At 37.9% G+C, this 23,580-nt stretch overlaps 2 protein-coding genes across 5 annotated transcripts in view; one reads left to right on the top strand and one right to left on the bottom strand.

Annotated features, from left to right (window-relative positions):
• Nucleotides 1-252: 252 nt before the first annotated feature.
• LOC110379681 (mediator of RNA polymerase II transcription subunit 15) overlaps nt 253-23,580 on the bottom strand; it is a 28,544-nt gene continuing 5,216 nt past the window's right edge. Inside the window, exons 1-11 of one of the 4 annotated variants that reach the window (XM_064035026.1) lie at nt 17,209-17,473; nt 15,471-15,610; nt 14,471-15,130; nt 13,791-13,988; nt 5,333-5,458; nt 4,441-4,626; nt 3,969-4,123; nt 3,452-3,573; nt 3,032-3,134; nt 2,516-2,742; nt 253-2,043 (exon numbers count right to left, since the gene is read on the bottom strand). In XM_064035026.1, the coding sequence (XP_063891096.1) occupies nt 1,929-2,043; nt 2,516-2,742; nt 3,032-3,134; nt 3,452-3,573; nt 3,969-4,123; nt 4,441-4,626; nt 5,333-5,458; nt 13,791-13,988; nt 14,471-15,130; nt 15,471-15,610; nt 17,209-17,294 (2,118 nt within the window). In that variant the 5' untranslated portion in view covers nt 17,295-17,473 and the 3' untranslated portion in view covers nt 253-1,928. Of the gene's footprint in view, nt 2,044-2,515; nt 2,743-3,031; nt 3,135-3,451; nt 3,574-3,968; nt 4,124-4,440; nt 4,627-5,331; nt 5,459-13,790; nt 13,989-14,470; nt 15,131-15,470; nt 15,611-17,208; nt 17,474-23,580 lie in introns of those variants that run through there. The other 3 variants (XM_064035027.1, XM_064035029.1, XM_064035028.1) reach the window with 3 other exon arrangements.
• Nucleotides 19,122-21,773, top strand: LOC110379690 (probable RNA polymerase II nuclear localization protein SLC7A6OS). The gene is made up of 4 exons (XM_021339450.3): nt 19,122-19,350; nt 19,593-19,900; nt 20,442-20,617; nt 21,451-21,773. The coding sequence occupies exons 1-4, from the start codon at nt 19,204-19,206 to the stop codon at nt 21,744-21,746; spliced, it is 927 nt and encodes a 308-aa protein (XP_021195125.3). The 5' UTR covers nt 19,122-19,203; the 3' UTR covers nt 21,747-21,773.

The raw sequence follows: 23,580 nt of genomic DNA, 5'->3' as shown, positions 1-23,580 counted from the left end.
ACATTGTTTTAAGCAGTTTCTTTATTTATGTATTCGTGTAAAAAGTCCTATCATACCCGCATTTAGCCAAATGCTTCTTAAAACCGAGTATAGTTCTTATCCAATTATTTGATAGCGAAATTAGGCCACAGATAATTCTTGCAATAGTTTTCAGGGTTCCATTTACCACCATCTCAATAGTTCAATCTTTTAAATATGCCTTTTCCACCCAAAATGTACATCATCAATGTAACAAATAAAACAAAATATGTATCAATTAAATTACAATTTATTTAAACTTACAAATACAATTATTGCTTATCTCACACTCTTACAACATTGACATCGATAAAACTTTCAAAAAGGGACCTCCATAGTTAAAGTATAAAAATATAAACATTTAACTATTTTGTTGCTATTTCATATACATTATATTCATAAAATTGATCCAGTACTTTCAAAAACACTTGAGAAGATGAATTTCGATACGGAACATACTGTCATATCTTTTTAGAACAACGAAAAAGATACTACAAGTTTTCAATTCAGAATGAAGATTTTTTATTTTTTACAAATACTTTAAGGAAATTCATTAGTATTTAACATCATTTGGGATCAAGCATAAAGTAAAGACAGAACATAGCAGAAATAATTCATACATATTGATTTATCTTGAGTACATACATACATATTTGTATTTATCAAATTATCACAGATTAATATCACATCTGCAAAATATATACGTTTCTTTTTAAATTAGAAGATCCCTTGAATACCTTATTTTATAATTTAGTGCCCATTTTCGCCACTTCCAAATATACATATTATCTAACATATTTATTTATAAATAGGACTATTATGTCATCTATATAAAATTTTATGACATAAAATTGTTATTATCCAGAGGTGGCAAAAATGGGTATTTAATCTTATAATACTTTACCTAAGTTTATTAAAAACAGCTTAACGATTTAACACGTGCATACTGCATACAAAATTGAACCTTATTACTGTCACATACACCGCAAAAACATACAGAAACTATATAGGTAACACAAAAGTCTTCATGCAATTTTGAACTGTATGCACCTACAAATAAAGTTAAATTTTCTATGAACAGGAAAAACTTTTGGTTTTCATTTATGTCAAAAACAAAAATATTTGAAAACATAAATAACATTTAACTATAATATACAGAAGGTTGCTTATCTGAATATGATGAGAAGGCTCAACGCATCTAAGATTTATTGATTTTGAATATGATACATGGTACAGTCAACTTCAGGTCAGTGATAACAGTTTTATAGGAAAATCGTACTTATTACAATTGTCTTAAGGTGCATGACAGTTACCACTGATGTGCAGTCAACCGTTCGTAGATAAAGGTGCTTGTTGACTCTAGACGGCAAAATAAGAAATAAAGTACCAAAAAACGTCTTTCCACACACGGTCAAATCAAATCGAATCAATTCGTTGTTCCAGAACATAGATTTTTGACATCATCAAGTCAATTTACACTAGCACACTTATGTATAAGGTATAATACAAATAAATACTCCAACTGAGTGCACTTATCTAAAGATAAATAATCTTGATATAACTCTGTATTTAGAAAGTCAGTTTCAAAACAAAAAGCGGCAATAACAACAGTTACTTAATCTATTTAATTATTATTTTAAACAACATTTGTTAACACGAGTATGTTTTTGCCTGATCTCTCTCCGGTCGTATCGGATTGCCGTCCCATCGGGCTATGAGAGTGAAGGAATAGGGAGTGCACCTGTGCCTGCGCAAACGCTTGTGCACTATAATATGTCCTGCGCAGTTGGCTGATCTACTTATATGAGAACAGCCGCCGAAATCGGCCATTATTGGTGTAAAAAGTATCAAGACTGTTTACCTTTAGTTTACTGCATACTCAAATAAAGTATAGATATGTTACTAGTAGCTTAGATTCCGAGTGCTGGCACGGGAGTGTAGGTGCCGGAGTTCGGTGCACAGGCTTGTCGCACACTCATCTCCCACGCGTCCAGGAGTTGTCCTACTGAACAGCTTTTTGGTAATCTGGGGAAGAATGAACGAAAAATAACTTAAGCTTCAACTACTACATGCTTTAAAACTAATTTAAACCCGTTCAAGTTTTTCAAACCCAAATCGTGTTGCTTGTATCCTAAAATATGTGAAAATGAATTTGTTTGTTTTTATAGTACGACTTCCTATATGTTCCGTCGCCCGCTGATGATACCTAAAAAAATGGTTTCCGCGCAGGAAATAGCATGATATTTCCGAAGTGTGATGTCCAGATACCCATAATTGTAACTTCTTTGAGAAGTATTCACAACAAACAAGTTATTGTTTGCTTTTGGGGACCATATTCAGTACAGCTCGTGATATCGCCCCCGCTGTGTGATATCCCCCCCGCTATGTGAGACATACCATAGGCAGTATGAGTGACATCGCCTCTCCCCACCGAAGTAAAAAATGAGTGTGGAGCTTCGTAGATACTTCGTCGCCAAGTGTCCTGCAAGTCACTCACCTAGCACACCTAGCATCCATAGCTCTCTCTAATCTCGCTAAGAAGGAGTGTGGAGCCAGATCCTTGGCGGGCCTGGGCTTGAGCCTGACGGGCGGGCGGGCGGGGTAGTCGCGCGGCACGGACACGTGCACGCCCGCCACGCACGGCAGCCGCGGCTCGTCTAGTGCTGCGATCAGGGATATAGCACCGCCACCACCGCCGAAGTACGACATGGGTTCTAGAGATACCTAGGGTTAAAAAAATAAAATTACTCAACATTATTTCGAACGGAAAACCCCGAATACAAAAAAATATTTTGTCGAAATGCTTAGCCGATGAAAATTTGGCGTCTGTTGAAATCTCAAATACAAAAAATAAGGCACTACGTGTCAAATACTATCTTTAGAAATTCAAAGTTAATTGTCAAGAACTATATCATCCATCTATTTTACGAAGTTATAAATAAGTACCTAAGTATGTAAGTTTTAATTAAAACTTTTGATATTTATATAATATTACATATCATATTAATTTTACCTTAAACCTCGAGTCTAATCTGGCAATTTCACCCTGCAGTACATCAGGGATTTCCATTGGTGGCTCCTCTAATTTCGGAATCTTTTGCGGTGTTGGTAGATTCCTACAAGAAAAAAACAAAGACTTAAGTACCTATTATTTTCTTAAAAACAGGTCCATATAACTGCGATATACCTAATGAAAATTAAGTTGCATCCACATATACTTATTTCGTTAGATAAAGCACCAAAGTTTCTAAGGACCAATAAAGATATGCAATTATAGAGTTTTAATTTATAAATAAATACTGTGGTGACAAAAAAATACACTTTGTTATTAAATAATTTGTTTTGATGATCCTGCACATCTAGCTTGGACTTTTCAACTACCTATAATCTTAAAATCTAATCTATAATCTTGTAAAAATACCTATAACCTTACCTCATTTCTGGTCCATTAAGAGCGTCGAGTGCTGATCCGAAAGTTCGCTTGAGAGTGTGGTTAGCTAGAGGTGATTGTAGGCAGTTGTTCACAACTTCCAGCAGTGGGTTGAAGATTTGTTCCTAAAGGAGATATTTTAATCAGTAATTTGATCATTTTTTTAAAGCACTGGTACTCAGCTACATCCGGTTAGACTGGAAGCCGACCTCAACATAGTTGGGGAAAACGCTCGGAGGATGAAGTTCATCATTTTTCATGTAAACTGTGACCATCAACAATATGATCGGACTCATCGGAATATGTATGGATTAAACCCCACTTAGTTAATCCATACAAACTTGGATGGGTCAAAAGAAAGTTATATAAAATCCAATAGATTCAGACCGAAGACAATATGTAGGATATCTGAACAAATTCTTTCACCTATGGGCAGCTAGACTATTCCCGAGTGACATAGACTATATTTTGTAGAGGTATGTGTAAAATACTTGAAAAAACATTAAAAAAACTGTTATACCTTTCCCGCACTCGGCACCACAACTCCCTCACTGCGTTTAAAATCGAGTTTCTCCAGCACCACCTCGCATTTGATGAGCGTCTCCAAAGGCATGCGTTTGTTAGGGTTCGATAATATATCCAGAAGATTCTTCATCTTTGTCAGCTTTTCAACATCTGGGAATAAAGAAGTAGAAATTAATATCTAAGGTGAAATCTAAGTTGTAATTTTATGCAGACAAAACTACTGAACCGATTCAAATGAAATTGGCTGGCTACTTTTTATCCAGGTGCGGGAAAAAGTTCCCTAAGTTATTAAAAAGGGGAACAGCTAGTCTAAAATATCGTAAAGATTGATCTGCAAGCAGTAACGTACGAATCAATTAGAATAGAATTTAATTAGAATACGCAGTACGAATAGGCAGTAGTGCCTACGGGATGCGGGTGAAACCGCGGGAAAACGACTAGCGTGAAACAAAACAAGCAATACTCACTTTCTCCTTCGCTGACCATCCGATGCACCATTCTTCTCAAAGGCTCGATGTACTTGGAGAGCTGCCTGACCTTCTCCCTGTAGGCTGCCTCTTCGCCTCCAGGAGAGGCCACTCCTGCCCCGACGGGGGTGTTGAGAGAGGATGACGGAGAGGCTACCATGCCCATACCGACGCCCCTAGGCGACCAGTATTCAGGCAATCATACAATATTGTTATAACAGTTTTTGGAATTTTGTGGTGGTATGACAAGGCGTGTATATGAAAGTAAAGTTGTGAGAAAGGGCGCGTCCTGCGCGAGCGAATTTATGCAAACGCGAAGGTAAAGAGATCCCAAGCGAATTGAAGGACACGTGCGCCTCGCTACGTCACGTAGGTAGGCCACTTCAAAAGAAAGCTGAGCAAATACAATAGAGATAAGAACTTAGATGGTTTGGCAATTGAGGTGCTAATTCATCAATTTAATGGTTATCCGATTGAAATCATAAAATGCAAAATCACGTGAGTCATAGGCATTCCCCAGCCTAAAATTCCGGGATTTAGGTTTCTTATTAACCTTTTGAACGCCAATGTCGGCTATAGCCGACATGAGCAAGCGTGCCCTGTGCGCCAACGACGGCTATACTCGACAAAAAACAGGTCGCAGAAAAATACAAAATAAACTTATTAAATCATTACTTTTATGTATTTTTTAGTAGATATTTAATTAAGATTTTCGGGCTTGGCGTACAGGGCATAGGAATACCGATATGGCGTGGCGGTGAAAAGGTTAAACAATTCCAACCAAAGTTTGGTCCTTATATACATCTATTCCGAATATTTGTGCTGATTTTCAGGCTTCTTTAAATAAATGACTTTTAATAAATATTTTATCTACATACATATGATACATACCTCTGTGGTTGCTGCACATGATGAGCAAGATGGGCCGGATTGGAGGGCGAAGGGCTGCCCACACTGCCGCAAGCACCCAGCCCACCCAGTGACGACATCGGGGATGTCATAGTGGCACCCATTACACCTGGCGTGAGGAATTGGAGTATAAGCTACTTATATTTAGTTTGGTGTAAGGTATAAAACATTTTTGTGGCTCAGTAGTTTTGTAGTACAAGTTTTTCAATGTATAAATAAGGCATTTCTTTGGTAGTTTGAAATCTATTTTATTTATTGATTGAAATGAAATAACACACATGACATGCATGTTGTGAGAAATCGATTTGCCCAGGTCAGAGAAGCAGTCACTCCACATGTCAAAAATTGGTACTCAGCTGCTTTTCCGAATAGACTGGAAGTCGACCGATCATAGTTGGGTAATGGCTTTTCATACTTCCTTTATAGTAGTAGTACAATTTTAGAGTACCTTTAGTGAGTATGAATCGTTTGTGTAACTTTGTTCATAATTAATAAAAAAAAATGAAAAGGCACAGAAAATAAAAAAAATTTGAAAGAAATATAATTTTAATATTAAACATTTACAATAAACATCCTATTACAAAAACACATGCCATTACAACATAGGTAACCTAATAAAATGCACTGATTGTGACTAATTTACGTGATTAATTACAATAATTCTAAGAAAAAATAATGATTACAAGTGTAAATATTTATAAATAATCTTATAGAAAGCCCAACTTTCTGGCTCTTATGGCAACACACTATCACATTTCTTCATCACTAGATATCTGAGATCTAAGTAAATAAAGGTACGTTTTGAATTCTCGCTGCCGACCGCAGCTGCACTACAGGGGCCCGATTCTCCTAATTTTACTTAAGCGAACGTGGATGGTAATCCACGTTCGACTCGGTTCGACTGAGATCCAATCACGACCCAATTATGATTGAAGCCGTATGTGGCATTCTGCTATTTAATCTTTGAAATAATCGTTTTTATCCTTTTCAGTCAATCAATCATTTTGTCTGCAAATGATTTACCATTTCAATATAAATACATTTCAGTATAGTAGAGCAAACTACCGTATAGACCAAAATGGCAGACCAATCGCAAACCAATTGAATGTCGTTGGAATACGATTGGTCTTATATTAGTAGCAGAATGCCCGATATGGTTAAAACTGCTATTGCGATTCAATTTCTATTAAATTTTGACATTATTAACTAAAGAGAATCGGACCCCTGGTTTGTATGTATTTACACGAAACCGTTTTGGATCAAAGCGGCAACAGCAAGCGCAGTCGCCCTCATATATCAATTGTTTTCATGCATTCACAGCATGTGCGGTCGACAGCTAGCATTCAAAACGTACCCTAATACTACAAACATATTTATATTATGCATATTATTATCACATCTTTGCTTTTATGCACCATCGAATTCGATATCACTAACTTTTCTACAAATCTCTTTTCTATCTACATTTTTGCAATTAAAACCTATTTTTATAACTTTAAGGTTAAGATTAACACTGGTACTCAGCCTTGATATCAGCCATCCGGTTAGACTGGAAGCCGATCCCAACTTAGTTGAGAAAAGGCTAGGCAGATGATGTTAAAAGTTTAAGACTAGGATATACACTTTGACCATACATTTTAATCTTTTTTTTTTCAAATAACATAGACTCTATTATGTTTAAACTTTGTTTGAATTATTGTTTTAATTAATAATCCAATTACAAAATTACTATCATCCAAATTGAGAACCTCCTAATTTTTGGGAAATTAGTTTTGTCTCACATATCGATCTCAGTGGCGTGCACATGGAGAGGCCTATGTCCAGCAGTGGACTGCGATAGGCTGATGATGATGATGATGGTCATTTACTTAGCGTACAGTTTGAACAAGAATTCATATTCATTTATTTGCATTCCATAATGTGTGTTACAGTTGGAATACAAGGCTTAAAGCTACCGTACAATTATGGACCCTGTTAGGGCACAGCAACATAGTTTAAAATAACATAGTAATGAAAAGAAATACATTTGAAGAACAAATGAATTTCACAATAAAAACTACCTACCTATAGGATACATTTAGAACAAAAAAATACATACAATAATTACATTCTTATAAAAACTTTATCTTAAAATTTGCTTCTTTCATTCTTATTCTGTAATGAGAATTCCACCTTTGCTAAGTCACCTGGATGCGCTGTCAGTCGTCACCTGGATGCGCCCGCGCACGGTCGAATATAGGTCTCCCCACCTATTAACGCGACAATGTCTGCGAAGACGTTAAAATGTGTGAATTGCAATATTGTGATTTGTGAACTTTTGTCTTTCATCCAAAATAAAATAGACGTGATGGACAATGAGAGCCTTATAAGGATTTGTGATACCGCCTTCACGGTGGAAGAAGTGGACAGTGCTAAGGAGTTGCTGTTTAGTTCAATTAAAACGGACAAGAAGAAAGTGAATAGACGCAAAGAAGGGAAAAAAGTGAGAGACCTGGAGGATATTATATGTATCTTTAAAGTGACAGAGCCAGATCTTATACCAATCTTCGTTGCCCGTGACTTGCAAAAATTACCGCCAGTTACATTTGATCATGTGGATGTGACCAAATTATTAAAAGATCTGTTGATAATGCGTGGAGAAATCAATGAAATAAAAAGTAATTATGCAACAGTCGCTCAACTAGACGAATTGAAGCTAGAATTGGAATCAAATATGCCAAGGTCATCATTACTGTCGCGCAATATTAATGCGAAGAAAGAGGAGGGTATTTGCTTGACAGTGGGCCGGTAGGATTATCACCGGCGGCGCCTGTGTACGGCGACGGTAACTCGATCATGACGTGTGCGAGTCCAGAGCGCGAGCGCACTGTGTCACCAAAGTATCGTTCTCTCGCTTGCACGCACACTGAGGCGATCACAACGGGTGCGCCTGCACCGATTAACTCGACACTATTGGAAAACAAAATGTTGTCCGAGTCAGCTGTTTGTCCTGCAGAAAACTGTCAATTAAAATGTCTACTATGGCGGAGGTCGCAAGGAATGGTGAATGGAAAACGCCTAAAACCCAACAAATGAGTGGACCTTAGTGCAAAGAGGCGGTCTAAAACCGTTTTACGAGTAAAACGGGCAAAGCGACCACAGATGTGGCGGAGAAATTTAAAGCAGCGGATGTCAAAATTCCTTTGTTTATATCGAACGTAAACAAGGACGTAGCGATAGATGACATATGCAAATATATTAAAAATAAAACAACGGAGACCGTCTCGCTTGAGAAAATAACAATGAAAAGGGAAAAACCATACAATGCCTTTAAACTGATTGTTAACAAAAACAAACTGGATGTGTTCCTAGATGACCAGATATGGCCAGACGGCGTGACTTTTAGGCGTTTTATTCATTTCAAGAATAGAAGGGAAGACAAAAATGATTCAATTTTTGGAAGTGAGGCAATTACAAAATCAAATAATGGATAGTAGTTCAAAAATGAACATAATAACATTCAATTGCAAAAATATCAAAAGGTCGGTGAACTGTGTACGTTCACTGTGCAAAACAGCTGATGTTGTTTTGCTGCAAGAAACATGGCTATACCCACATGATTTAACCTTTCTTGATAGTGTACATCAGGAATTCAATTACACGGGAAAGTCATCAGTGGACACGTCAGCTGGCATGTGTAAAGGGAGGCCCTACGGAGGGCTTGCCATACTATGGCGTAAAACTGCATTTAGCTACGTGAGTGAGGTACAATGTGTCAGTGACCGTATATGTGCAGTGAATATAGTAGTGAACAACAGATGTTTTTTGGTTATAAACATGTATATGCCGACGGATTGTCGTGAAAATCTACCACTTTTTACGGAGTGCCTTAGCGAGATGTATTCTATTATTCAAAGTAATAATGCTGAAGCAGTGTATGTGTTGGGAGACTTCAACGCGCACCCGGGTGAGTCATTTTGTAATGAACTTATTAGCTTTTGTAGTGAGCAAGAATTAATATGCGCGGACTTAGATTACTTAGACATATTATCGCAAACATACACGTTCATTAGTGACTCACACGGGTGTAAGCGCTGGCTCGACCACTGTCTTGTCACACAAGCGGCGGGAAAAACAATTGTAAACATTGAGGTTATTTATAATACGTTTTGGTCAGATCACTTTCCTTAAAAATAGAATGCGATGTAAATATTATTAGATTAAAAACTTGTGTAATTGAATCATCACTTAATGGTGTACGATGGGGTGAAAGAAGCCCTGATGAAATAAAGGAGTACTCGTATATGTGCAACAATAAATTGAAAAACATAGATTTTCCAAAGGACTTTGAGCTTTGTGCTGATAATTTTTGTAATGATATCAATCATAGGTTATTGTTGGATTCGATGTATAAAGACATAGTGTCTATATTAAGTGAATCAGCTAGTGTAAATCGAATGTCTAAAGTCATTATTAAAAATAAGGTTATAAAAGGCTGGAACAAGCATGTCAAAGATGTACATACTCGAGCAAGGTCTAAGTTTAAATTGTGGATGTGGTATGGGGAACCCAGTAGTGGGCCTATCTATGAGGACATGATATTAAGTCGTAAAATATTTAAATCAAAACTGAAATGGGTCATTAAGAATCAAGAAAAAATTGCAATGGATATATTGGCCTCACTCCATTCTAAGAAATGTTTCTCGACATTCTGGAAGGTACTAAAAGCTCAATGTCTCTCAAGCTTACCATTTAGCGTGGAGGGTGAGAGTGACCACACTGGGATAGCTAATATATTTAAAGAGCAGTTTATTGTGAGCTCACCTCTTGAATCTATGGGAAGGGTGAACGATGCTGAGTCTTCTCAGTCAGGAGCACCCTTTAAGTTTACGTGTACAGAAATAAAAGCAGCCATTAAATGTATGAAGCGGGGAAAGTCTCCTGGGCATGATGGGCTCAGCATTGAGCATCTTCAAAATGCCGGTGTGCACTTGCCAAGAGTATTAACCATGTTTTTAAACCTTTGTATGGGCCATTCTTATCTTCCACAGGAGATGCTCGATACGTTAGTTGTTCCTATTGTAAAAATCGGACGGGAGACATAGCTGACAAAGGGAACTATAGGCCAATTTCGTTAGCAACTGTAATAGCCAAAGTGTTTGACAGTGTGCTTGACGTGCACCTGAGTAACTGTACAAAACTTCACGACACACAGTTCGGTTTTCGTGCGGGGCTGTCTACAGAGAGTGCAATACTTGCGTTAAAGCACACTGTCAAATATTATACGGACAGGAAGACACCGGTGTATGCTTGTTTCCTAGATCTTTCCAAAGCGTTTGACCTAGTTTCATATAACGTTTTATGGGAGAAGCTTCGGAGGGCGGGAGTTCCGGCTGCATTGGTGTCAATATTATCTATCTGGTATGAAAAGCAAAGGAACTTTGTTAAATGGTCTAACGCATTATCAGAGCCATATAAATTGAAATGTGGTGTGAGGCAGGGGGGTCTGACTTCCCCGAGAATATTTAATATTTATGTCAACAACTTGCTTGTTGAGCTCAGCAGCACTCATGTCGGTTGCCATGTAGACGGAGTAAGTTTAAATAATTTAAGTTACGCAGACGATATGGTGCTGCTGAGCCCACAATCGGGGAATAAGAAAGTTACTCACTATATGTGAAAGGTACGCTGAACAGCATGGGCTGAAGTATAATCCCACGAAAAGTGAGTTATTGGTTTTAAGGGAAAAATAAAAGCCCCTCATATATCCCACACGTAAACTGAACGGGTTACCGCTAAACAGGGTAACACAATTTAAATATCTAGGCCATATTGTGACAGAGGATTTAAAAGACGATCTAGATATGGAAAGGGAGCGCAGGGCGCTGGCTGTGAGGGGAAACATGTTGGCGCGCAGGTTTGCTGGTTGTTCAGCACCGGTTAAAATAACACTTTTTAAAGCGTTTTGTCAAATATTCTACACCAGCAGTCTGTGGGCTAATCATACACAAAAAGCGGACAGCGCACTGCGCATTCAATATAATAACGCCTTCAGGGCGCTGTTGAGGCTTCCACCTTACTGTAGTGCGTCAGGGATGTTCGCGGATGCGCACACTGATGATTATTTCGCGATCATGCGCAAAAAAGTGGCATCAGTGGTACGCAGATCGAGGGGAAGCAGCAACAGCATTCTGAAGGTATTTTCAGAAAGGCTAGAAGGGCCTGTTATGGATAGATTTATCAAGCTGCATGTTAGACATGGGACTTGATAAATCTTCTAATAATCCTGGATGTATTGTGTGTATTATTTTATATTATTTTGTACTTGTGTGTTACTACTAACATAGTTTGTAAGTTTGTACTGTTTACTAACACGCTATGGGCCGTCGATGCCTGAAAATAAAAGATTTTTATTTTTATTTATTATTATTAAGTACACATTAGCCGTCTTACCACAAAAACTTTTAAACGTCAGTTTAAGACTTGTCTAAAAATATGTCAGATTATGACGTTGACATACGGTTCATTTTGCAGCCACAATTTTTTTAGACAAGTGTAAAACAGATGTTTAAGTTTTTGTAGTAAGGCCATATATGTCACATTTTTTAAATTGTTTTTGGTGTCACATCCTATTTTTTTGGAATGTTTAACTTGACAGGGGTGTAGAGTTTCACCATGAATTCCACCTGCTTCCACATGGCCGCCAGTTTGTCCATGGGCACGTTTCTGATACTTTTCTCGAATTTACATGCTAACAAATTGCGAGCGCGAGTGTGATTGTCTGAAAAATTTCATTTAAATCAATCATATACCAAGTTGCATGTGCATCGGAGAGCACGTAAATGTCGGTCCTACGCCTGGGCCCCGATTCTCCTAAGTTAATAATGTCAAAATCGAATAGAAATCGAATCGCAATATGATCGTAATAGCAGTTTTAACCATATCGGGCATTTTGCTACTAATAAAAGACCAATCGTATTCGATTGACATTTGATTGGTGTGCGATTGGTCTGCTATTTTGATGATTTTGGTCTATACGGTAGTTTGCTGTACAATCATTTTGCAATCGTAAACCATTTGCAGACAAAATGATTCATTATTGAATGACAGAAAAGGATAAAAACGTTTATTTCAAAGAAAAAAATAGCGGAATGCCACATACGCTTCAATCGTAATCGAGTCGGGATTGGGTCTCAGTCGAATCGAGTCGAACGTCAATCGAATGGCGTTTAAGTAAAATTAGGAGAATCGGGCCCCTGATCTCTTTCCGGTCGTGTCGGATTGCCGTCCCATCGGGCGCAGAGAGTGAAGGAATAGGGAGTGCACCTGTGTCTGCGCAAATGCTTGTGCACTATAATATGTCCTGCGCAGCTGGCTGATCTCCTTAAATGAGAACAGCCGCCGTGACCGAAATCGGCCGTGGACGCCATTATTATACCAAGTTGCATCAAGAAGTATTTGCCAGGTAACTGAGTTGAGGTCAGATAGGAAATTGCTCTATATCAAACACTGGTACTCAGCTGCATATAGTTAGACTGGAAGCTGACCCCGAACATAGTTGGGAAAAGGCTAGGCAGATGATGATCAATCATATACCAATGAATGAATTTGTGTTAGAATGCTAATTCTTTGATTAATTCATGCAAGTTAGTAATGTATATGAAACTTACGCGTTTTATTTCTTGATAATATGACGAAATAATACACACATATTATGTACCTCAACGTAAAATTCTTAAATAGTCTTGATAAGTACTAGCACAATATTTTTTAACACATTTCATAGAGTATGATTTGTAAAAAAAATCACTCAAGTCATTTGTTCAGAGCCGTAATCCAACAAATATAAAGCACATGTCGATAAATGTTATAAATAAATAATTATGATTGAAAAATATTTGAATTTAGTAAAACTAATACTAAAAATCTCCGGTTTTAATATTCATTAAAAAGTATAAAGGCTGAAGTCACAAACAAAAGAAAATAGTTTGTCCGATTTTTGATGCTTTCAGTAAAATATTGACTTCTAAAAATTACTTACAATTCTTGCTGTACTTGGCTGTCATTGAACATCCTTGGCAGTCGTTACGGGTAGTCAGAAGCCAGTAAGTCTGACACCAGTCTAACCAAAGGGTATCGGGTTGCCCGGGTAACTGGGTTGAGGAGGTCAGATAGGCAGTCGCTTCTTGTAAAGCACTGGTACTCAGCTGAATCCGGTTAGACTGGAAGCCAACATAGTTTGGGAAAAGGCTCGGAGGATGAGGATGAGGATGGACAATTCTTCATTTTTTGTTTGTTTTTAACAGCCCCAAAACGACACAAATGATTTTTGAAAATTCTTCCTGATTATCCCTGAATGACAGCTAGGTTGAATTTTGTCTGGGTTCGAGAAGAACTTTCTCCGAGATACGGGTGAAACCGCGAGAAATAGGTAGTATAAAATATAAGCGTATACCACTTACCCATAGGACTCGGGCCTCCCATATTAGGCGATGGGGCAGACGGCGAGGGACTCTGGCGCAGGAACTGCTGCGGGGGCGGCGCACGCGCAGGGTAGGCCCCGCCCAGCATCCCGCCCACTTCCTGTTTGTTGGCCACGCCCACACGACCCATGTGTAGCATGTTGAGGCCGACTATCTGGCTGTTGCCCATGCCTCCTACTGAAGAGAAGAAAATATTAGTATACCTAGCAGATCCTTAGAAAACCAATATATACATATATATGATGTAGATGTAATTGAATTTATTTAATGACTAGCTTTTGCCCGCGGCTTCGCTCCCGTCAACTGACTCCTCTACTTTACCCTATTTTTTTTTTCATAAGAACCTTCTCCTGACAATAACAAACACAACAAAAAAAGAATTAGCCAAATTGGTCCAGGCGTTGTTGAGTTATGCGCTTACCAACACATTTTGCGATTCATTTTTATATTATAGATATATAAATGAATTCAAATATTGAGAAAAAACATTCAATAAAATTATTCCTTTGTTTTAGTTATGCATAACAATATCTAATATTTGTTTAAACAATATAGACCAATACAGCAGAAAAATGTCAATATTCAAGCAATACACTTAAGTATTTGGTAATAACAGGAAAATCAACACAAAACAAGTAACAAAGATATCCCAAACTCACCCATTTGACCTGGCATTTGTCCTTGCATGTTATTCGGTGCCATCTGACCTCCCATCCCCACTTGGTTGCACGGCATCTGCCCCATGGTATTAGACCCACTCATGGGGACCTGCATAGAGTTCTGCATAGACATATTTGGCATCATCTGTCCTTGCATGCCACCAGCAAGCTGACTCTGAAGCTGACTGCCCATAGGATTCCCCATTCCTCCCATACCACCAACCATATTGTTCCCCATTTGACCTTGGTTCCCCACCATCCCCATCGGACCACCAAGCTTGTTCTGTAGCTGCATATTCATCTGAGGTCTCTGATTAAGTGTTTGCAACAAATTAGTGGCAGTTTGTGCTTGAGGTCCTTGAGACACAATTGGTCCTTGTTGTCCCATCTGACCTTGCATTCCTCCCATACCAGAATTGGGGCCCATGACGCCTTGTTGTTGCATTTGACCTTGGGGGCCCATGGTCATCATTTGGTTCCTTGAACCTTGTGATGCTAAGTTTTGAAGGGCGTTAATTGGGTCTTGTGTAAGACCTTGCTGGTTGGGCCCCTGTTGCTGTTGTTGACCTTGGGGTGCTTGAACTTGGGGACTCGGCCCGGGTACTTGACCTTGATTGGGGCCCTGCATTTGTTGTTGACCTTGGTTTTGTTTTGATTGAGCTGAAATACAATGAGGGTAAAAAGTCACTATACAACATGTTATTTTTAGAAATACACCAAACCAATGACTGTGCATTCAAATTCATGTCATTCATGACTGTAAGAATTTCAGTATATTACATCATTAAATTAACAGAACTCTCTCTAATTTTCGGGCAAAATAAGTGATACAAAACACCGGGCTTGTTGCTTTTACAAGTTTTGATTGATATTTGGTGCTTAGATGGTAAAATTAAGTTTCAATCTACGAGATGAGGTTAGGCCTACATTTAATGGTGTATCAAGCAGCTCGGTTTGGCAAGGTGTGGATGAAGGAAAGAGAAAACAGATGAATACTTACACATTTCTCTCACATGCAGAATAAGTTTGGCGACCATGTTCATATACTCCTCCCTAGTCTTGGCCTTCATAAACACATGGTTCTCCATCTCACTGCTGTTACGGGCCACTTGTACGCCCGAGCGTTGGATTACCTCCTCACTGGAGAGAGAATTTTGTTGTTAATTATTGAATACACTATGAAAGACTTACAGCTATATAACTTAACAATAGAATAGAAGTTTACAAAAGATTTACAGAAAGAAGTCACAGACAACAGAGAGCCAATGAGAAGTCCTTGCTTATAATGATAGCCTAGAAATACTGTGAACACACATAAGGGCACCGTTTTAATAATATTAAGCTCATGTTGTTTAAAAAAAAAAGTTGTGGTGGCCTAGTGGGTAAAGAACCAACCTCTCGAGTATGAGGGTGTGGGTTCGATTCCAGGTCAGGCAAGTACCAATGCAACTTTTCTAAGTTTGTGTGTTCTTTTTAAGTATATCTTAGGCACCAATGGCTGATAAAAAGGTGAAGGAAAACATCTTGAGGAAACCTGGACTATCTGAAATCTGAAATCACCAACCCGCATTGAGCAAGCGTGGTTATTAATGCTCAATTCTTCTCCATGAGAGAGCAGGCCTGTGCCCAGCAGTGGGACCATAAAAAGGCTGTAACTTGTAGTTTATATATTCTATTTTATAGATGTATAGAAGAGAACATTGAGGCTAAGTAATAGCTGCATGATCAATTATAAGGTTAAGCAAGACTAAACAAGACTGTTATGATGTGCTACTTCATGTTTCAGAAAGCACATTTAATTTGTGGTGGTCAGTTGCACATTTTCATCAGTTGTTAACCAGATAACTAGGTTCTGAAGGTCAGACTGACACTTGCTGAATATAAAGCACTGGTAGCTAGAACCTGAATGCTAGGCAAATGATGTCTGAAAGAATTCTCTTGCTCTTCTTGGTAGAGTTCTTAGTTTTTTTGTTTTAAACACATGTAGAGGAATTGTGGAAAAGTGCTAGATAAGTATGTCCAATTCTTTGAGAATTTATTTAATAGCAAAGGAACACCAACAGCTTCTGTGTACAAATTAACAAAAATAGGAGAGAATTCTAGTATCTCTCAATTTGACCATAATGAAGTAAGTAGCTCAAATGTTAGATTAACACTTAATTTCATTACAGATAGCAATAACGAAGTAAAAGGTAAGTACCTTAGGTATATCACTATTGCATCTGGGAATTTTGGTTTGAAAATACTCATATTGAGTCATACACTTGTTTACTTTTTCCTGTTATCAAGCAACGATTTGTTAGATGGAAAATTGAGGTCCAAAAACTATTCTGAGTCGTCTTTTCCCTGAAATTGTGTATGATAATGCAATTTGAAAGTGCCACCCAAATCGATACTATAGTATAGACATCTATACTATAATATAAATTTGATACTAATATTATGAAGCCGAATAGTTTGTTTGTTTCAACGCGTTAATCTCAGGAAGTACTGATCCGATTTAAAAAATTCTTTCAGTGTTAGATAGCGCATTTATCGAGGAAAGCTATATGCTACTTTTTATCCGGGTTCGTGCAGAAGTTACCCCAGGATGCGGGTGAAACCGCTGGCAGAAGCTAGTCACAAATAAATCTCTGACAACAGATCCTTAAGTCGTTTTAGACACCAAAATAACATCTTTCACATAAAGTCCAACTATCCGATCAACGAGAAATATCAGTGAAATGAGTAAAACTTACATCTTGGACACAACACTCTGCCTAAAGGCTTGAGTCCTCCAGTTATCGTCCGAAGCCATTGTGTTGAATTGTTTCAGATTATCCATACGTTCTTAAAACCACTTTGTAAAACGTTGCCGCTTCTATCGGCACATTTGTAATGAATTTAAACTTTAATGAATCATCGAACATAAAGCAATTCACTTCTTTCAGTAATTAAAAAGTAAAACTGTAAACGAGATAATTATGTCGAACGGAGCGACGACGAATGAATGAATGAGAGCCACAGAGTACATTTTTATATAGATGAGAGCGAGCCATTTGTCAATGGAGCGAGCGGATCCAAGCCAGACAGAATGTTATTTTTTTTTTAACATAGCCTTTCGAGCTTGTGAAATGAATTTTATAAAATTATTTCTTTTGAGAGTCACTAAACGCTAATGCTAGCTCGCACCGATAAGAAATAATGAGGGGTTACATAGCGGTAAGCCGCAGTTTGCAGCTTCGGGCTTTGGACTACATAATAAAAGTATAGACTAATATACATATTATAGTCTTGATAGGCTAACTTTGTAACAAGGTCTTATATATTAATTTTCCATACTCCATTCACAACCTATAGCCAGCTGCCATTTGCAGCACCACAAAGTATTTTTATTGTTAGTCAAAGGCGTTGCTGTATCTATTCTATCTAGGTATATTAAAATGAAACCCGCTTTCCGTTGTTGTCACGACATAACATGAAAACGGCTTGACCGATTTGGGTGAAAATTAGAGGGGAGGTAACGTAGACCGGGGAGAAGGTTTTAATTTTTGTCACCATCCGGCTACGGGAAGCGGGCGAAAGCTAGTTATGAATGATTAAATGAATGAAAGCATCAAAGACAAAGTTTGAATGACAGTCGTAAAAATAAATATGCCAAAATGCCATCAAAATGCCAAAAGTCATGAACGTCATTGTGTTGTTGTGTTGTCATTCATGAATGTCATTGTGTCGCAGCGCAGCATCGAGCTTAGAATTATAAGGAGACGCCGTTTTGATATTGACGTATCTATAGTTATATAAATATGAAACAAACTATGCAACATAGTTCTGTCTCACTCTTTCTAAGCAGATAAGTGTATTTGAAAACAGGGACAACAATATTTTTGTGATTGCGTAAAATGGTGACATTTACTTTTGAAATCCTTCTGCGTGCCATATCTGGCCATATATGTCATGGTAGTTGTGCTGTCAAATAGGTGCTCTTCGTGACTTATTTTTGCTATTTTATAGAATATCACTCGTGTTTACTTTTAAGACTTTACTATTTCAATAGTGAGCACTAAAATTGTTTTGTACAATCGATTAATACATAATTAGCTCCATTTGCATTATATAACTTTCTTATGAATAGCTTGAAAACGATTTTAAATTATTGTATTTTTTTTAAGAGAGTATCTCCTTATGGCGTTTCTTGCGGATTCTTCTTCATAGGACCGAATCTTTGGCACCCTGCAACTAGTCTGACGTGAAAGAACTTTCATAGGGCTATTTGAAATAATAAATAATTACTTTGCCTGTTTATTTTTTTTTTTTCAAAGGTATCACCCTACTGAAATGACTCCTCCCATTTGGTTGATGTTGTTGAGGTTATTAGTATCAGTGAAGTTAATGTGATAGTTAGTTCTATGACGAAGAGATTATTTACTCGGTTATTTTTATGCACCCAGTAAGACTCGTACATACTTCTAACTAGAATACAATATCGATATTTGTTGAATCCGGTAGCGGTACAACCCTAGTAATGGCAGCCATTTTAGTTACGACTGCAGACTGACAGTAGGTGTGCACGTTTTTTTCGTGACATTTCCTGTCCCTTTATTTATATGTCAATGCAGCGCAGCCATCCATCAGCCATCGAGCGAGATAGGGCAACACAGAATTCTGCAGAATCCGGTTGCGCGGTCAACCGCGCATTTTGGTAACGCCTTGGAAAACATTTAATAAATAGATAATTGATCGTATAAATACAGATGGCTTCGTCAACCGTACTACGGGTAAAACGGAGGTTAGAGGAGAACCCACAGGACACATTAGTGCTTATGTGCAAACGAATAAAAACTGACAAGGAGGAAATATCACCATCACTGTTTGTTTTTCGGGGAACTGTTGATGATCAGGTAAACATCATTGCTGTATTGATAAACTATTCTAATTTCGAAATTAGTCACAACAGAATCGGGTTCTCAATGCATAATTTGCTGACTTAAAATTCTTGTAATTTAGCATCGAGAGTTGAGGTTATGTTATTGTTTTATACATTGAAACGACCTTTTGGATACTGATATTCGTTTCTAGTTGCTCGTGCTCATATGCTCTATTTATGTATCTATAATTACAAAAAATATATCAATATTTACAGGAAACCGCTCATGTGAAAAACTTACTCCCTAAGATAGATATAAAACAGCAAACACTTCCTAATGTAGACAATATCATAGACAAGTTGAGGAAAGAGCGCAAAGAGGTTGCAACAAAAAGTCGTTATGAAATTGTTAACTGCAGCAGAGGTTTGAAAGACAGTGAGACTGATGCAGACGGTGAAGATATACTGAACCTAATAGATCTGCAGAAAACAGAAGATAAAGATGATAATCTCATGTATGCCTATGATGTATACACTAGTGTGAAACAGGAATTTGATATATCTATGATAGATAACTTAGTTGGGTAAGTTTAAGTAGTTATGGTACCTTACTTTACCCCAATAGGTACATATTTGAGTTAGTTGAATAGTTCTGTTTGTGTACTAAAATATATGTTAGTCTTTAAGGTATAAATGAAACTGCAAATGTACCCTGAACATTGAGGTATTTTGATTTGATTAAGTTAGTGTTATGTTCTTCTAATTAAGAATTAAGTTTCGTAAATAAAGTAAAAAGAAATAATTACCTGCTTTTTGGACTACTTCTTTCATTTGGACTCCAGAATTTGGTAGGTATTATGTGAGAAGACAGTACGTTTAGAAATTGCAACAAATGCATAAGTAACTAATTTATCACATTACTAACTGACTCCAGCAGTTTTACACCCTTCTTATGGAATAATTTCCCTTACTTGAATAGAAAGTAGCTTATAATGTTATTCCGATGTATTAGCTATATTGCATCCAAGTTTCATCAAAATACATTCAGCCATTTGTATGTCAAGAAGTAACAAACATACACCCTCACAACCTTTTCTCTTTAAATATTTGTGTTATGCTTTACAGAGTAGAATCCGGTCTAGTAATAGAGTCATATGACCCCACACAAGACTCAGACGTGGAAGCTGATGATGATGATGATTCTAATGATGAGAACAACTGGAGAAATGATTACCCTGACTCGGAACCCAGCAGCATAGACTTGGAAGATATGGTCCAAGCCATGCAGAGGGTTGATATTGGTAAGTAAAATTTATTTATTTATTTAACGCATAGTTACTTATACTCCATTCAAAATAACATTAGAAATTTAAGTAAACCTTTTTTACTGTTTGTTCAACCGATTTTGACTTCTATTGCGTTAGTAGTATGATTAATGGCGGCTGCAGTAAATACTTGGTATTGTAACCACTATTTTGCTTTCAATTCCGTTCTTTTGTCTACGGAATAGAAGTCAAAATCGGTTGAACAAACAGTAAAAAAGGTTTACTTAAATGTCTAATGTTATTTTGAATGGAGTATAGCCATTACATACATCCATAAAAGGTGAAGGAAAACATCTTGAGAAAACCTGGACTATGAAGTCTGAAATCACCAACCCGCATTGAGCAAGCGTGGTGATTAATGCTCTAATTTAATCTTAACTGACTCACTACTTGCATGTTGAAATGCCTGATCTGGAGCGCGATTCTACTCATTTTACTTAAGCGACAATTCACATCCGATTGACATCCAATCACGACTCAATTACGATTGAAGGCGTATGTGGCATTCTGCTATTTCTTTATCTGTTTTGTTTCTTTCTTTATTTGTTAATGTGATTCAATAATGTATCATATTGTCTGCTAATTATTTTCGATTGCAATATGATTGTAGAGCAAACTACCATATAGACCAAATCGCAGAACAATCGCAAACCAATCAAATGTCATTGGAATACCTATGTTTGGTCTTTTATTAGTAGAAAAATGCCCTCTAAGGTTAAAACTGCTATTGTGATTCCATTTCTATTCAATTTTGACATGTCTGTACAAATAAATCATCCTATTATAATTTCATAATTTTTCACTTCCAGATGATGACTTATCCAGCGATACAGGTGAAGACAAAATCTACGATGATCCTCCAGACTTATTCAAGGACGATGTGGAGAAATACGGAGAAGCATACGCTAAATACAAAGCCAAGATACTTTCACAAAACCCAGATCTATCTAACAATAGGAGTCTAATACATTGTACAAAGGTTGAAGACGATGGGTATAAGGATGATAGTGACGATGGATTTTATTATGGAGAAGACGAGGATACAGAGCAGTTTAAAGAGCAATATAGAGAAGAAGATTCTTCAGATGAATATAGTCCAGATTAGAATGGTGTAGTTGGCAGATAGTTAGTAACCATAATGGTGCTTACAGATTTAAAGGGTTTTCCTATGGTAGTTATATCTAAATCAGGAAAGGTACAAATCAGACGGAAAATGCGTCGAGCATATATGGTAAATGTATGATCGACGTACTAACGCAGCGGTTCCCGAATTCTTTTGGCTTCGAAACCCTTTTCGTCTCACCATTTTTCGGCGGAACCTTAGCTGAAGAAGTAAACTAAAGACGTATATACACTTAGGTACGGCTCGTGGCGTGTGGTAGCGCACCAAATGGTTATATGGTTAGAGACATATTCATTATACTCGGGCGTAGCATGACCACACGGGCCAGAAAACAATTTAGCCGCCCTTGACTTTGTGTATTATGTGAATAGTTTTCAGTTTGAAGACTGACAAAGTAAACGCAAAAAGAAATAGATTGGGTTTGTACAGGTGCGAGCGCGATTTTTTTAGTTAAAAGAAGAAGTTCCAAGCACCCTGTGGTAGCCGGTATCGCGAGCGAAGCGAGCGCGATTTTTTTTTAGTTTAAGTACCTACACAAAATAAACAAAACCACTGTTAATTAATAGGTCTCAAAAAGTACAATATCCACACAAAAAAGGAAATGCAAATGAATGAGTAGCTAGCGAAGAAAGCGCTATTGCTTCTTCTGAACCAGAGGAATAAAAAATAGACATTAAAGGAAACCTCGACGGAAGAGCGCGAAATTTTTTCGGTGTTGGATACTTGAGCAATTAAACGAACATAAAAGCACCACACGTAACATGGAGTCGCGAGCGAAGCGAGCGCGAAATTTTCGGATTCGCGGAGGTGCAAAAATTGGAAATAATGTCACACTTTGATTCATGGTAAAAATAGCCACTAGAAATACTCGTATGCCGTGTCATTTCACGTCCTGTCAAATGTATGAAAACGTATAATCCTGGCGATGAAATGAGCCCAAAAAATGCGGTGATTTTTGGCCGACTCGCTACCTACTTTTGCCGATTGCCGAAGACCTGGAGGTATTAAGTTAATCTACAATTTGTAAAAAACGGAATTAAATTATCTGCTGCCGTGGCCTTCCCCCACCACTTGTCGAACTCGTACTTACACTCCCGAGTGGTACCCACCTACATGGTGCCTAAATGGAATTTTGGAATGCAATATTTAAAACAATTTAATTGAAAATTAATAATAATTTAATATTGTCAAAAGTGAAACGATTTACCGTATGAAAATCTTGAATTTTCCACGGAACCCCTGAGGGCCTGTCACGGAACCTCAGGGTTCCGCGGAACCCCATTTGGGAACAGCTGTACTAACGTATCTTCGGTTGGGTCTGAATGATTGAATGTTTAATTGTATATTTGTCTGTTTTGGCGTTATGCGACGCGTGTTCCGTCAAGCGCAGGCTACACCGCCAGCTAACGGGCGCGCGGGCTAGGCGGGTGGGCGAAGCGAACGAAGGAAACCATACAGACTACGAGAAATATTGGCGAGCTAAACTATGGGATTTACACCGAAAACTACGGACAGACGAGCGACGGGCGGAGCGCGCGGAGACGAGCGTCGACTAGTCTACTAGAAACGGGGAGGACGGGCGAACGAACCGGGCGCGCTGGAATCGTCGGATATTTAGTTAGCTTAGCTCGTTAGGTTAGTCGGTAGCTCGCGGTGTGCACCGAAATATGTAAAGAGGTGAAACGATGTTCGCTCGCCTAGCCCGCCCGCCCGCTAGCTGGCGGTGTGGCCTACGCTTCAGATATGGACCGTCCCTAATGACAAAATGCATGCGATTGTGATTGCCAATTATCTGCTTTAGGTCTAGTCTTAGGTT

The sequence above is a fragment of the Helicoverpa armigera genome, chromosome 6 (assembly GCF_030705265.1).
Source record: "Helicoverpa armigera isolate CAAS_96S chromosome 6, ASM3070526v1, whole genome shotgun sequence".
NCBI classification, from domain to species: Eukaryota; Metazoa; Arthropoda; class Insecta; order Lepidoptera; family Noctuidae; genus Helicoverpa; species Helicoverpa armigera.
The sequence above is the reverse complement of the archived record's forward strand: the minus strand, read 5'-3'. Positions and strand labels throughout refer to the sequence as shown.